The 16,855-nt window shown below is 42.1% G+C and overlaps 1 protein-coding gene and 1 pseudogene across 1 annotated transcript; both read right to left on the reverse strand.

Moving 5' to 3' along the window:
* Positions 1-2,580: 2,580 nt before the first annotated feature.
* LOC109885932 (renin receptor) lies at positions 2,581-11,914 on the reverse strand. The gene is made up of 9 exons (XM_020477716.2): positions 11,751-11,914; positions 10,825-10,955; positions 10,602-10,730; positions 10,409-10,504; positions 10,150-10,287; positions 8,296-8,349; positions 7,988-8,137; positions 3,916-4,035; positions 2,581-3,761 (listed from the first exon to the last, which is right to left on the reverse strand). Exons 1-9 carry the CDS (start codon positions 11,824-11,826, stop codon positions 3,567-3,569), a joined length of 1,089 nt encoding a protein of 362 aa, XP_020333305.1. The 5' UTR covers positions 11,827-11,914; the 3' UTR covers positions 2,581-3,566.
* A 2,222-nt stretch (positions 11,915-14,136) lies between these two features.
* Positions 14,137-16,855, reverse strand: part of LOC109885933 (BCL-6 corepressor-like) — a 63,175-nt pseudogene continuing 60,456 nt past the window's right edge.

Below are 16,855 nucleotides of genomic sequence, written 5' to 3' on the forward strand. Positions count from 1 at the left end.
GGACTGTAGTGACGCCTCTTGCACTGAGATGCAATGCCTTAGACCGCTGCGCCACTCGGGAGCTGAAGCTGCAGCAGGGGCATCAAGCCAGCTCAGTCCCTGGGTGGAGGAGTTGGTAAGCAGGCTGCAGCCACAAGGGTCATCTGGGGTCAAAGGTTAAACTTGGCTCATTGGACCCAATACTGACCTGAGATCACCGTATGTAATTCACATCAAATCAAATGTTATTTGTCACATGCGCCGAATACAACACGTGTAGTAGACCTTACAGTGAAATGCTTACTTACAAGCCCTCAACCAACAATGCAGTTTTAAGAAAAAAAGTGTTACGAAAGTACTTACTAAAATAAACTGAAGTAAAAATTAAAAATTAAAAAATTTAAAAAAGAAAAATAGAAAAATAACAGATAATTAAGGAGCAACAATAAAATAACAGTTGCGATGCTATATACAGGGGGTACCAGAGTCAATCTGCGGGGGCACTGGTTAGTCGAGGTAATTGAGGTAATATGTACATGTAGGTAGTGGTAAAGTATCTATGCATGGATAATAAACAGAGAGTAGCAGCAGTGTAAAAATGGGGGCTGGGGACAATGCAAATAGTTTGGGTAGCCATTTGATTAGCTGTTCAGGAGTCTTATGGTTTGGGGGTAGAAGCTGTTAAGAAGCCTTTTTTAAGAAGCCTTTTGGACCTAGACTTGGCGCTCTGGTACCGCTTGCTGTGCGGTAGCAGAGAGAAAGTTTATGTCTAGTGTGGCTGGAGTCTTCGGCAATTTTTTGTGCCTTCCTCTGACACGGCCTGGTATAGAGGTCCTGGATGGTCCAGTTCACAATTACTTCATATTTCACACAATCCTTACACTGACATAGTGACTGATGTGAGTGAAAGTTGGAGTTACAACAGGTATCTCAGCTCAGTATTTGGACCACTGAGTATGGGCACACTGGACAGAGACTGGGACAGTAAGAGCATGACAACATAGAAAAGCTTCCATAGATCAGTGAATAATCAATAATATTACAATATCCTGTTAGATCAGAAACCTCACTCCTATACCCATACAACATCAATTAAACGGAATCATGTAACATATCATATACTGTTTGGTCTAAAAATCTGTTATATTTATGGTCATGGTGATAAGGGAATGCTTTGACTAAAGTCAGTAAAGTAAGTCTCAAATAGTCTATTGAAAGTGTGTAGGGCTAAAAAGATGTTAAAATGTGGCCTCAAGTGAATCTGACTAGATATACAGTTCTATGAATTTATCTTTTTTCAATAAATGTTTAATGATCATAGATTGGCCTGTTATCCAGTGAAACCTTTAACCTCAAGATCCACACTTCCGCATGGCTGTCTCTGATGACTGCACAGGGCCGCCATTAGCGATAACATCATCATGGGGTTCAGGGGTTATTACGGCTGCCGGTAGATCAGAACCAGATGTCAACTGCTCATTCTTATTAAAGCTGGAGACAGGAAATAAAGGGAAGTAGAAAACACAGGATTCAAACACACACACACACACCAGTTCTTTGTAAAGGTTATGCAAAGGCCAGACAAGTTTTAGCAGACCAGCACAGGGATTATTTTAGTTACCAAATGACACGATTAGCCTGTCTAATCATTCTGACTGATAATGCTGGATGAGTCTCAGCCATAAATAGCTGGTTATCAAACAAGATAGAAACAGTTAAACAAAAACAAAATTGTGGAAATTACCATCATGATCGACACATACTGTAGGTAAATACTACAGCAGTCTTTTAAAGCCACATGGAGAAGCCTTAGGGTAATAATTACTATAGACACGTTTTGTCAAACCTATGGAACCTAATGTTGTCCAACCAGGGATAAGAGAGGAACCTACTGAACCATACACTGTTCTTAACTCTGGCATTGTTGGGTACCACAATGATACACAGGCTATGAAATTACTACATGTATTGTTGAAATTTGTCTTTTAAAACTAGATTTGTTATTTTAGTCATTGATAAATGTGTTTGGATAACTGCATTGAACTTAATTGATCTGCCAATGAAAATGTACACTCCTCACTGTCCAGATGCTGGCTGAGAGAGATATAAGCACTGCAAGGCTTTCCACCAAATTACTTGGCCAAATTAAACAAGCAAAAAACTGTTTTGATAATTTTTTCAAGTAAAACATTCTTGAAATAACATGCCACAAGATACTATAATTGGCATAGATGTATAGCCTATGTACCATTACTTCATATCCACAGGAGGCTGCTGAGGGGATGACGGCTCATAATGATGGCTGGAATGGCGTGAATGGAATGATAAACATATGGAAATCATGTGTGTTCGATACCATTCGTTTCACATGAACAATGTGTTTTTGTAGAACACTGGATCTGCGGTTACCAAAACACTTACAAACGCACGCCAAGCCCGTTACATATTGAGGATTATTTTAGAGGTGGAGCGTCGCTATGCAGCTTCACTGGCTGGTTACTTCCATAGAACTCAATGAGTACATTTGTCTCGTGCTCCCGTGTATTGGATAAGTCAACTGAAGAGTATTTTTAGTCATGGTAAACATGTCATGTCACTGAGTAAGAACAAGTTTGTTTATTAGAAACTCCGTGTCAGACAAATATAAAGCAAACTATGGGACAGTTTGTCCAAGGTCATTTGTGCCAATGTATCAATGGTTTCCAGACTATGGTGGTTTAATAAATGTGTGACATTTAATTTACTGAGGTACAAACATTAGATGGTAATTCATTTATTGCATATTCAAATGTCAAAGTCACACAACCTCAAAATGCATGCAAGGCGCCTTTGCAACCTGTCAGCGAATGTTACACAGACCTTCCCACAATACCAATAAAGTAGTTTCCTTCAGGATATTTGTATTTCTAACTTCAATATATACACCTAGATTTCACTTTAACTTAAAACAGTTTCAAATAGCGAGACAAACATTTACATCACACACATCAATTCTCAAGTCTTTCAGGGCATTAGAATAATCATCTTTACTTTTTACAATAAAAATAAAACAGGACATTTGAAATCACCAGGGATGTAGGACGCCTACTAAAAGAGGACACTCATAAGCAATGTGAAGTGTGGAGTTGAAGGTACAGGACTAGACCTCAGAGACAGCTCTAGTGTTATAACTCAGCATTAAACTACACAACTACAGCTACTGTATAGTTAACCTCTGCAATTTCCCAAAGGTGCTAACTAATTAAGTGCATCTCTCATACATGTCATTCATATTGGATAGGACCTTTACCTCTCCCTGAACAACTGCTACTCTGATGTCTACTCCTAAGTCCATAACCAACCACTAGAAGCTTGTCTATAGCTGAGAGGTAGAATAGGTATACACTATGTGGTTTGTAATTAGTGCAACCATGGCCTACACTATGCTAAGATACATTATTTTCACCATATTGCTTAAACCTATCCAACCCATTTAGAATTAGGCCTACACCTTCAGCTCCACTTCTTTATTTTTCACACAAAACAAGAAAAACAAAGATTCACTAGGAGAGGGCTAATAGGAGGGCTCGAGTGTTGCTGGGCAGACCTTAGTCCAACCTGATCTTCTGATTGGTCATCCTGTAGATGATGCTGTCATATCCTGGGTCCATGTTCCACAGGTTGTATGAGATGACGATAACAGCCAGGGCAAGGATGATCATCAGCCACAGCACGATGTTGAAGATCACGGCATACTCAAAGTTATACTTATAGGCCAGGTTATAGGGACTGCCAGGGTTACTCTGCAGTGGGTGAGAGGGATGTAGAGAAGATTGGCATCCATTGAAACCATATTAATGAATTATGAAGATCCAAATATAACAGGCTTATGATCTGTGTAATAGCATAAATGTACATAGATCTACGTATATATATTTTTAAATTAAATGCACTCACAATTTGTTTGGACTCCAGGATTGAGCGAGATTTCCTGGTAAGTGGCACCTCAAAGTTCTTCACTGTGACAACCTCCACCACCGCGCTGTCACCATAAAGACCAAACAAGTCCTCACCAAACTAAAGCACAGGAAGTTGAGAGAGACGTAGAACAAAGAAACCATGGAAAAACACCACAGTTGGTCTATATAAACATAACGAGAGAATGTTTTTATGGTCATCAACACTGAACAAAAATATAAAACACACCATGCATATAACGAAATCAGTCCATTTAAAGAAATGAATTAGGCCCTAATCTATGGATTTCACGTGATATGCATCCGTTGGCCACATACCTTTAAAGAAAATAAAGTAGAGTCGTGGATCAGAAAACCAGTCAGTATCAGGTGTGACTAGGGTTGTGGCGGTCACAAAATTTCATCAGCAGGTGATTGTCAAGCAAATAACTGTCGGTCTCACTGTAATTGACCGTTAATTAAACCCATTTAGCATCTTCTGGCTTCCACACAAGACACTGATGCAGAACTTTGGAACATCTACATTTTAAAAAGTCTAATAAATCCATGTAATAAAGCTTACACCTTCACAATAAATCCATTAAATATTTTAGACAGGTCTAAAGAAACATGATATGAAGAAAATGTAGTCTATTTCGGAAGAACAGAATAGCATAAACTGAGTTGTCCTTATGCTAGGTACTGATCTAGCTATAACATATGGCTGTGGGCTACACTAGGTCATTTAGCAGAGAAGATCTGCTTAGAATTCCGTGGCATTATTTTATATTATTTCATAGTATGAAGAATACAACTGAACAAACCTGAATAAAATAGAAAGTATATTTTCTCCAAACAATTTGTGCCTATTCTGTGTTTAACGGTTAACAAATAAATATGTACTATTATATGCTTAATTCAGAGTTATTAATGTAACTTTAGTTGTTCTACAAACATTAGGCTATACATTTTATTTTTAATACATTGTATGCTGCATGATGCGACTAATTGAAAGGCATGAGCTCTGCTTTGTTTTATTGCGCAGGCTGTACACACTTCATCAGTCTCTCATTCACAATTTGACAAGCACTTAATAACGCCCTAATGCACCCTTAAAAAATCCATGCCTTTTGCAGTCAGTGGCCATTCTGCCCTTGGCTGCGTCAGCCAACAAGATGAGTAGGCCTAACAAACAGCAGAAGCACTAGCCTATGTCAACCTACTATCCCCTATAGTACAAAAGTTGACCTATTCTATTCTGAGGGAGGAATTAATATTCCAAACATAGTCTGGAACAGTTGGTGATACAATAGATCCCAAATTAATACAACCACTAGCATAAAAAATGCTTATTACATTTCTATGGTGAAAATGATCTTCCCCAAACTTGAAACTCACACTGTGTATGTCTGCCAGTTAGGGTCTACACCCCTTGTAAAGCAGATTAATGTGCTTCATTTTAAGAAGTTATTTGGCCACTTTAGTTGTGATACATAGCTTATTAAAACATATAGGCCTATGGGCCAGGCTACATGCCTATGGGCCAGGCTACATGAGGTGTGATACAGACCTTATCAAAACATATAGGACTATGGGCCAGGCTACATGAGGTGTGATACTGACCTTATCAAAACATATAGGACTATGGGCCAGGCTACATGAGGTGTTATACTGACCTTATCAAAACATATAGGACTATGGGCCAGGCTACATGAGGTGTGATACTGACCTTATCAAAACATATAGGACTATGGGCCAGGCTACATGAGGTGTGATACTGACCTTATCAAAACATATAGGACTATGGGCCAGGCTACATGAGGTGTGATACTGACCTTATCAAAACATATAGGACTATGGGCCAGGCTACATGAGGTGTGATACTGACCTTATCAAAACATATAGGACTATGGGCCAGGCTACATGAGGTGTGATACTGACCTTATCAAAACATATAGGACTATGGGCCAGGCTACATGAGGTGTGATACTGACCTTATCAAAACATATAGGACTATGGGCCAGGCTACATGAGGTGTGATACTGACCTTATCAAAACATATAGGACTATGGGCCAGGCTACATGAGGTGTGATACTGACCTTATCAAAACATATAGGACTATGGGCCAGGCTACATGAGGTGTGATACTGACCTTATCAAAACATATAGGACTATGGGCCAGGCTACATGAGGTGTGATACTGACCTTATCAAAACATATAGGACTATGGGCCAGGCTACATGAGGTGTGATACTGACCTTATCAAAACATATAGGACTATGGGCCAGGCTACATGAGGTGTGATACTGACCTTATCAAAACATATAGGACTATGGGCCAGGCTACATGAGGTGTGATACTGACCTTATCAAAACATATAGGACTATGGGCCAGGCTACATGAGGTGTGATACTGACCTTATCAAAACATATAGGGCCAGGCTACATGAGGTGTGCGACTACGATTAGAAAAAGTCGCAAAAAAAGGCATTGTTTCTTATGCTGGGCATCATTCACAAGTGATAATATATCATTCACAAGTGATAGGCTAATATAGTCACCCATCAGACTATTCTTGATTTAATATTTTCTTCACATATACTAAATAATATGGGAAATTTGTTTTGATTTAGAATGGACCATTATCATGCAAGTCTCAAAACAGTGGCAGCGGGAAAAATGCACTTAACTAGCAAATGGAGAACGCTTTTCCCATGGTTCATTTTCATGCCAGCCAGGTAGCTGGCCGGCATTAACTCCTGTTGTAAAGAGGAGCAATCTGCTTAATATTAGGAAAGTTGAGAAATAAATATAGTAGGCCTAGCTTATATAAAGCTGATGGGATCCTCCTCTTTTTAGTAGAGGCCATCACTTTGTTCTCACGCAATTGCATAGCAGAGAGGAATGTTGCACAACATGAGCTCATGGCCTTTCATGAAGTGTTTGATTAGATTTTCAGTTACATTGATGTCAGAGTGACAATAGAGTACTAAGTACCAGGCAGTTAGCAAGTTTGGTAGGCTACTAATGACCATCAACAGCATCACTCACGTGGAATTTGACTGCCTTCATGACTGGTGACCGCCGGTGTGGCGGTAATACGGTCACCGCAACAGCCCTAGGTGTGACCACCATTTCCCTCATGCAGCGTGACACATCTCCATCTCAGAGTTGATCAGGCTGTTGATTGTGGCCTGTGGAATGTTGTTCTACTCCTCTTCAATGGCTTTGTGAAGTTGCTGGATATTGGAAGGAACTGGAACATACTGCTGTATACGTCGATCCAGAGCATCCCAAACATGCTCAATGGGTGACATGTCTGGTGAGTACACTTGTAGCTTATGTCTGCCCATACCATAAACCCACCGCCACCATGCACTCTGTTCACAATATTGACATCAGCAAACCGCTCACACACACACAAAGCCATACTGCCCGGTACAGTTGAAACCTGGATTCCACCTTGAAGATCACACTCCAGAGTGCAGGTGGACATCAAAGGTGAGCATTTGCCCACTGAAGTCAGTTACGACACCAAACTGCAGTCAGGTCAAGACCCTGGTGAGGACGACGAGCACACAGATGAGCTTCCCTGAGCATCCCTGACGGTTTCTGACAGTTTATGCAAAAATTATTTGGTTGTGCAAACCCACAGTTTCATCAGCTGTCCAGGTGGCTGGTCTCAAACGATCCTGCAGGTGAAGAAGCTGGATGTGGACATCCTAGGCTGGCATGGTTTCACGTGGTTTGCGGTTGTGAGGCCAGATGGGCGTACTGCCAAATTCTCTAAAACGAAGTTGGAGGTGGCTTATGGGAGAGCAATGAACATTCAAGTCTCTGGCAACAACTCTGGTGGACATTCCTGCAGTCAGCATGCCAATTTGTGGCATTGTGTTGCTGTGAGAGAAAACTGCTAATTTTTGGGATTATCTTGGCAAAGGAGAAATGCACACTAACAGGGATGCAACATTTCACGGCTCTTATTTCAGCTCATGAAACATGGGACCAACACTTTATATGTTGCATTTATATTTTTGTTCAGCGTACATAAGTATGGGCCCCCTTGTGCTTACCTTCTGTAGGACATTGGCCAGAATGGCAGTGGCGTCTTGGTACTGAGAGGAGTCCTGTCCGTAGCGGCGGCCCAGCTCCTCCAGGCCAGACAGCTCCAGGGAGTACAGGTCAGGGGAGTGGTCCTTGGCCAGGTGCCTGTGTCTCTGCAGCTACAGGAGTGTGTTGGGGGGAGGGGGGGGTAGACGACCAACATTAGCCACTAATGAAGAAGCAGAACATGCTGTGAGGCTCTGGGGATGGCACTGCTGTGCTCAGATTTAAATGATCCAATGCCCCTGTGCCCAACAAATTATATATTCAGTCTTACCAGGGCAGTGATGTCATGTAGAACCTGGACCTCAGACAGGAAGAGCAGATCAGCCTATAGGGAGAGAGAAAAGTCAGAGGTCAACATTTGAAGTGGTCAACCCTTACTGTTCTTGTTCACTTTTACAGAGGGACACAGATAGAACTAGCACTATTTATGCACGTTAGTGTTGCATGTTATACCGGTGCCACGGTAATATCATGGTATCAAAACGCCATGATATTTATGATAGCAACATTTTAAAACACCGTAGTAACGTTTCATATGATACCGAGCTAAGTCAGTTTATAAATTGTAAAAAATATAAAAAAATGAAGCAACAGCAACTAGTCTCTTGTATGTGCCGTTCCAATAATGTCCAGTTGACTTTCATGGGCCTATCTCATGGTAGCAGTGATCTGCCAGCCGTATCCCCCATCACTTTCATTTGTGTCATTTAGCAGATGCTCTTATCCAGAGCGACTTACAGTAAGTAGTGAGTGCATGCATTTTATACCTTCTCCGTACTGGTCCCCAAGTGGGAATCAAACCCACAAAACTGGAGTTGCAAGTGCCATGCTCTACCAACTGAGCCACACGGGACTCACCTGCATCACTCACCTGGGGGGGCGGATGCAGACTCTGATAAGTCTTCTGTTGTTACATTTGATCCATTGGAGCAGCACTCAGAACAAGCAAAGTTTATACGCCGTATATCATTTCCTCCCTGGTATAACCAACAGCACAGGCCAGTCATAGGCTTTACAAGTCTGTTGTCACACAGCAGTGCCAGTGGAAACACTTTGTGACAGTCATGTTACCTAGCTAGTTAAGAACCTGGTAACAACAACAACAACCTGGTAACAACAACCTGGTAACAACAACCTGGTAACAACAACAACAACCTGGTAACAACAACAACAACAACCTGGTAACAACAACCTGGTAACTTGACACTAGGTCTAGGCAAATTTGATTGGCAGAGGAAGAAAGGAAAAGTGTCTGCTACTCTTGAGATGTGCTTCAAAGGTTTTTTAAATATATTTTTTTACCTTTATTTTACTAGGCAAGTCAGTTAAGAACAAATTCTTATTTTCAATGACGGCCTAGGAACAGTGGGTTAACTGCCTGTTCAGGGGCAGAACGACAGATTTGTACCTTGTCAGCTCAGGGGTTTGAACTTGCAACCTTCCGGTTACTAGTCCAACACTCTAACCACTAGGCTACCCTGCCAAAGGTATGAGTCATATGGTCTAATGTAAGCCTAAACTATCACACTATCACACAGTTCTTTCTGGTACTCCTTACATTCTGCTTGGTGTCTAACGTTTTTTAAAAGTTGGGAGCAGTGTATATGTTTGTGGGAGAGAGTTTGTGGGTTGAGAGTGTGTGTGTTTATGAGAGAGAGTGTGTGAGGGAGGTAGAGTGTGTGTACGTGTGTGTTTTTGAGGGAGACAGAGTGTGTGTGCGTGTCTGTATGTTACCTGAAGAGTAAAGATGGTTTCATGCAGTGTTTTCCCCCTTACTGCTACAATAAAAGCAGATTATGTATGTATATTCCTTCCTCCCATTCCTCCAGCCAAATCACAGGTAGGCCTTTCAAATATCAGCAAATCAGCCATTCTACACAGTATTCTATTATACAGCTAACAGTGTGAAGTTAAATTCAATATGTGTATTGAGTAGAAGTGTTAAAATCAGTGAGTTTGTCTTGCACATGCGCGTAATGTTTAGAAAACGGGAATACGTGTTGGGGGATGGGGCAAACAGGACGCTAGGCCACTGAATTTTCTACCCTGTTGTATTGCGATACTAGTCAGTATCGTGATACTTGGCCTGGTATCATTAGTATTGTGACGAGACTAATGCATGTACCTCAGCATTGCGGCTGAGGGAGTTGAGTGGCAGGGAGGCGAGCACAGAGCCATCCTGGGAGAGACGAGCACGAATCTGCTGCAGGGTCACAGGCAGGTCCTCAAACACAGCGTTGGCCTTTCCCAGCATGTACAGCCTCTGTAGACACACATACACAGGATAACATTACCATGACCTGCACATACCCACCCCCTGTATAATACAACACAGCGACACACACTCAGGTGCTCATCCAATAATGTGCTGGTGTATACAGTACCTCCTCGCTAGGGGCCAGCTGGAGCACCACAGGAGTGTCCTCAGCAAAGAGAGTGTGAACCGTCTCAGCCACACTGTCCAGGGTGAAGGGCACCGGCTGCAGGAGAGGGAACAAGTTATTAATAGAGCTTCTGTGAAGAATCGGATTAAAAGGAATCTCGCACAACTTTGATTGGAACTCTGGTCACACTCACATTCTCCAGGGGGTAGGAGGCCACACTCTGGGGCAGGGCCAGGCTGTCCACCCCCCGCACCACCACCAGCACGTTGGCCCTGGGACGCTGGAACAAAGGACCTGCCCGAAGGCCTGGCCAGGAGAGATCCTACACACACAGTCACAATACACAAGATTTTAGTATAAAATATACAACAAAATAGGCTTGCGCACCTGCACAACAATTGGATCAGTGTGTGTACCTCCTGGACAGAGAAACCCATAGTTAGAGCCACCATATCTGGAATCTTCTCCCCTGATATCGGCCAGTCTCCCTTTTGGAAGGACACATACTCAGGGGCCTGCAATATGGTGAGGCTGTCCCCCTGAACGCCTGAGGAAAAACAGAAGGAACACATCCATAAACAACATCCAATAACTTCTAAACAGCAAAGGTCATTCCATACTGTGTGTGGATGGGACACCAGGGCCACATACCTAGCTATATCATAAGACTATGCTATTTGGTCCCACTTGACTGTTAATTAAAAACAGCGAATTACACTGTTTTATGGATGGCAGAGCCGGGCAACAGTAGCTAGTTAGCCGGAGTCTCGTGACTGGGAAAGCAGAATAATGTTTGAGGAAGTTGAGTGAATCAGATGTTGGTATGCCGTCTGTCACATGATACTGAACTGGCTAGTGGCTCCCCAGAGAGTCTGGTTAGTTTGACAGCTAAAAATGAACCGATGGATGGCTAGATATTGTTGTTGAGAACGACAAACTGTCAAACTGCGGGAAATGGCTCACGTTAGCCGGCGATTATGTCGTCCCACTCCCAGCTGGTGCGGGTTGCTGTCTGTCAAATTGACGTTAGCTAGCTAGCATCCTAGGGTAATTAGGCCCAACAAGCAGCATCTACTCATTATACCACTATATTTAAAGTGGAAAAACATGGCTTTCCACAAATGACTGCTTACTATCTTTCTATCAACAGGATTGGAAGTGTTTTTCCAAATCAGATTATCATTTCTTCAGCAGTAACTAGCTAGCTATTTCCTGTATTTAGCTAGCTATCAATTTCAAGCAGAGAACTCGCTACCAGTAACAACGTTATCTGCATGAGATCATTTCCAGAAAACCATCTAGATCAGTAGGTAAATAATCAGAAGAATTCCATCTCTTATACCTGACGTAAAAGCTGAGCAGAAGATAAGCGCTACGGTGAATACAGCCTCCATCCTTCGGCGATTTTCCAGCGACATCTTTCTCCTTGCTCTAACGTCAATCAACTGACTCGTTTGTCACGAACATGGTAGCAATGCATGATGGGTATGAATTGGTAATCTGCAGAAATTACATTGATTGATTTCTGCAATTACTTTAATTGTATGGCTATTGCAATATGGAGCTGATTGTCTCCGTACTTTTACATTTTCCGGTAATGAAAAGCAATACCACAAGCAGGGGCTATTCGATATACTGTAGTACAGTGGTCACCAAGCTTTTCTGAGTCTAGATCACTTTGTGAGTCAAAATGCAAACCGAGATTTACCCCTCAGATTTTTAATACAATATAAAACATGTTAATCAATGCCACATTAACCAATTAAAAACAGTTCTGTAGCAATGATGTTTGTGCAGTATGCTATAGGCCCAATACATTATCACTGCATATTGGCTGTGCTTCAATTGCCCTGCAAATGTTGTTCTTTTTAGATCATTTTGAAATTATATTGAAAAAAATGTAGGTACAGTAAATTATCACACTATTAATATATCATTTGTTGTATTACTTGTGAGGCACAGCTGAGTGTGCATTAAAAAAAGCGGAGCCTTTTTTGTGTGTGTACTAGTGGCCTGCATTTGATGGTCAGTGTGAGGCGAGGGGGGGGGGGGGGGTAGTGTCATTCTGAGTATTTTCCAAACCACTCATTGTTGAATTTGCGATTTCCAACTTGTTGTGTAGTGTTTATGACCAATGGCCGATGAGCACCGATATGTGTGATCTATAATTTCTCTTCCTTACTTCTCTTCATATTACAAGGATTGAAAAGGATTTGCCAGTAGATTGTCGACTTGATTCATGACTGCTAGCTAAGATTCTGAAAGGATGATGTTGACATAATCAGTCCAATCAATGCTACTGTAGATATGTAGATATTGTAAATGAGAACTTGTTCTCAACTTGCCTACTTGGTTAAATAAAGGTAAAATAAATAAATAAATAAATAAATAAAAAATGTGATTTGACATAATTTTATCTGTGGCCAATAACCTTGAGCCTTCTTGAATGGGTACTTCTAATGTAATTCTATGGTAGCACCCAAGGGGCTAGAATTTTTAGGTCTACCCTTAGACTTGGCGGTGACGTAGTGTCCCCATGAGTGACAGAACACTGGGCCAATCACGGCGCAACACTCCATATTTTCTGCTGGCTTGCCCCACCACCACAGAAAGCACTGAACTAAGCTGAAACAACTGCATTTTGTAGCTGCCTTACTCAAGAAAACAAAAAAGAGACCATGTTTGTATGCAGCTTTATTAACTCAAGTTCTACCTTCAGAGTTCTACCTTCAGACACATGAAAGGGTTCAAAATGGGAACGCTTTGCCTCCCCGGTGCTAGGACTGCTGAATCAAGTGTGCCTACCACCAACAGCGCGAAACGAATAAAACAAATAGGAACACAAAGCTTTATCATTGGGTTTTTTACAGAAATGTTAGGTGATCGACTAGGAATGCCTTGGAGATCGATCAGTGATTGGCTGCCCGCTGAGTGTTCACTTTCTCTTCACCTGTAATACCAAGTACATCCACTGAGTGGGGGTATTTGAACATACATAAACCAACCAGGGTCCATTTAGGCCAGCGATTGGCAACTCCAGTCCCCAGGGCCAGAGTGGTGTCACTTTTTCCGCCATCCCTAGAAAACACAGCTGATGAAACTAATTGTGTTCTAGAGTAAAGATCATGATTAGTTGATTATTGGAGTCAGGAGTGTTAGCTGGAGTTGGGGCAAAAGTGACACCACTCTGGCCCCAGAGGACTGGAGTTGCCATCCCCTGATTTAGGACTACTAAGGATGTAATTCCAAGGATTTGTGAATGTCAGGGTCATATTCTGAATGTAAAGTCATTTTTATTTAATTTTATGGTCAGCTTTATCCCATTTGATGTTCAATCATTTGCTTTCTTTGCAAACTTGTCACCTCCACAAAACAGTATCTATGAAAGCTATGTGTTTATCCAGGCTGTTGGCTTCATTTGGCTTAAGGGAGTCTCGTCTTGTTCTTGATTAGGCTACTGCATCTCCCCTCCACCCCCTTATCCTTGAGCATTCAGGATGGGGCTCAGAACGGTCTAGCTACATTAAACAAGTATGCAAGTATGTGTGCAGGTGAAATATTGAAGCAGCCCAACTTTTCCACCAACTGTCTGGAGGTCTTTGTAGGTCGAGACTAGACAGATTGGGTCTAGAAAAGCCAGGGACATATATGCCTTATGTCCAAAGCTTAGATGGGTCCATGTAAGCCCTCCAACAATAATCACACAATGAGAAGCAAAACACTTAGAATAACTTTCTCTTGCAGTTTTTAAGATTTATTTTAAAGCATTTTTTTGTAAAATATAAATACAAATGAGATATTTTAATTGCAAAGTTGAAACAACAAAAAAAGACCCATCAAACAGTAAAACTGATACTGTACTGCAATCGCCACCATGTTATGTACAAGATAACCGAATATCTTCTCATCATCTTTAAACCGTTCCTATTATACAAAAACACATCTCTCTGCAGTTTAGCAAGTGAACGTAGAGACTAAATGAGAAGCAGATTGAACACAGGTTCAAAACAGCCCCTGAGGGTGAAGAGGGCGGTAAGTCTGTCTGAGCAGACCAAAAAACTATTCGAAGAGATCGTCAACGTGTGCTTCCTATCAGCACAAAATGTCACATTCAAAAGCGCAGCCTCAGTGCTCAGACTGTACACACACTGCCGTATAAACTGACACACACACATAATGTACTGTTTAACACACATACTGTATACACACAAACAGGGGCGTCATGCACCCCAAATATCTGAGGGGGCACCAGGTGAGTGAGGATTGGTTGGGGGTTGGTTTGGAGGTGGGCTAGGCCCCCATATCCTGAAGTTGGACAATGAACCATTTTTCAAACACCTGAAACAGTCTTTTTTTTAAATAAAGACCCAAAAAAAGTATATTTTTTTCGGCATATCCTCCTGACTGGTGGGTCTTTTTTTAAAGAAACTATATATGCTTCTCTGCATCTCTGATTAAATCTAGTTAAAAGATTGAAAGGAATGTGAGTCTTATTCAGTACATTTAGTTATTGTTTGCTTTTCTAAAGTCTACCAACGGTGCCAGCAGGCATGCTAGCTAAAATAGTTAGACAAGCTAGCTATGGCTTCTTGTTAGTGAGTAATAAGGTTGGCAGATTGGGAACCTATTTGGGCTAGCTAAAGCCAACTTCATAAAACAACCAAGTGGCTAGTATTACATAAAAAATATATAATAATACAAAAAATATATATTGCAATTTGGATTTATTTTTCATAACAGGACAAATCTGAGAGGGAACGTGCCTCTGTGACATGGGCATGACGCCTCTGTACACAACCTTTCATTCATGACAACACAACCACACTTTGAAGGATAGAAATTGAGAAAACATTTCCAGATATATTTATATATTTATACATATATTAATACATTTATAAAAATAAGACCATTGTTAAGTTACAGTCGTCTCTCCATCTTCGCTTGATGGACATACATATTCAGTCTCTGCTGCTCTGTCTGTCCAGCACACAGGTACAGAGCAGGAGTTCAATCTCAGATCTCAGGGCGGTGGTCTTATTCATTCACCCATTTTAACCCCCCACTGTAGAGCAGGGATTCAGAATTCAGGGTCAAAGTTCAGGTCACGACCTTCTGTTAGCGTTAGCCTTAGCTTTAACATGAGTGCTACCATTAGTCTTAGCGCTAATGTTACCTTTAGCCATAGCCCTAATGTTCCCATTGACCTTAGCGTTAACGTTACTGTTAGCATTAGCCATAGCCCTAATGTTCCCATTGACATTAGCCTTTTCATCAACATTAGCGTTAGCCTCCGGGGGTTCGTCCCAGCGGTCGTCGAGGCACTCCAGATTAGAACCCAGCAGAGCGGCCAGTTCAGCACTCCCCTCCACCAGGTCCAGCAGCTCCTTGCTGTCAGGCTGGAAGCCCTCCAGCTCGTCTGGGCAGGAGAAGAGCTGGGAGAGGGAGGCCTGGCGGTAAAACTCTGCCTCGGCCATCGTCACCACCTCCATGTGGGGGAAGGAGGAGCGGAAGGAACGGGCAGACATTCGCAGCCGCCGGAGAACATCTGAGAGGAGAAGCCAGTTCCTGGGCCTGAGGAGGTGAAGAGAGCGAGAGAGAGAGGGTTAGATACGGCACCACAGGGATTCACAAGAGTTGAATAAACGACCTTGGTTTATCTGTCACTTTCATCAAACTCTCTTTCTCTCTTATTCTGTACCACTCTATATTCCTCCTTCCCTCTTCCACTCCTATCCAATCAGATTGATCTGTGTGTGTACTCACCCCTGCGACAGGGACACCTGGATGTTGTAGCAGGGGAGGAGAGGTTGGTCGGAGAACTCAAACTCAAAGAGCTCCCTCCTGTCCTTGTCCTCCGGCCCTGGGGGGTCCGCCAGTACGTCACACACATTGCCCTCCTCTAACGACTCTGAGACAGAGAGAGAGATACACAGTTAGATTAACACACAAACATATTACTAAGGACTGAGAGATACACAGTTAGATTAACACACACACATATTACTAAGGACTGAGAGATACACAGTTAGATTAACACACACACACCACTAAGGACAGAGAGATAAACAGTACATACAGAGTTATATTACACACTCAAAACACACACCCACACACAAATAGGCACAGCACTGAACTCACCACACACAGCGCTGCCATAGAATTCCCAATAGATTTCTGGGTCATCATTCGAGCGGCCCTGCAGGTCAGCAAAATAATCTACAGGGAGAAGAGAGGGAGAAAGAGTACGTTAGGCAAGAGAGACAGACAGAGAGAGAGAGAGAGAGAGAGAGAGAGACAGAGAGAGACAGAGAGACAGAAAGACAGAGCAAGAGACAGAGACAGAGCAAGAGACAGAAAGACAGAGCAAGAGACAGAGAGAGAGACAGAGCAAGAGACAGAGAGAGACAGAGAGAGACAGAGAGAGAGAAAGAGAGACAGAGAGAGAAT

This window comes from Oncorhynchus kisutch, linkage group LG26, assembly GCF_002021735.2.
Source record: "Oncorhynchus kisutch isolate 150728-3 linkage group LG26, Okis_V2, whole genome shotgun sequence".
NCBI lineage: Eukaryota > Metazoa > Chordata > Actinopteri > Salmoniformes > Salmonidae > Oncorhynchus > Oncorhynchus kisutch.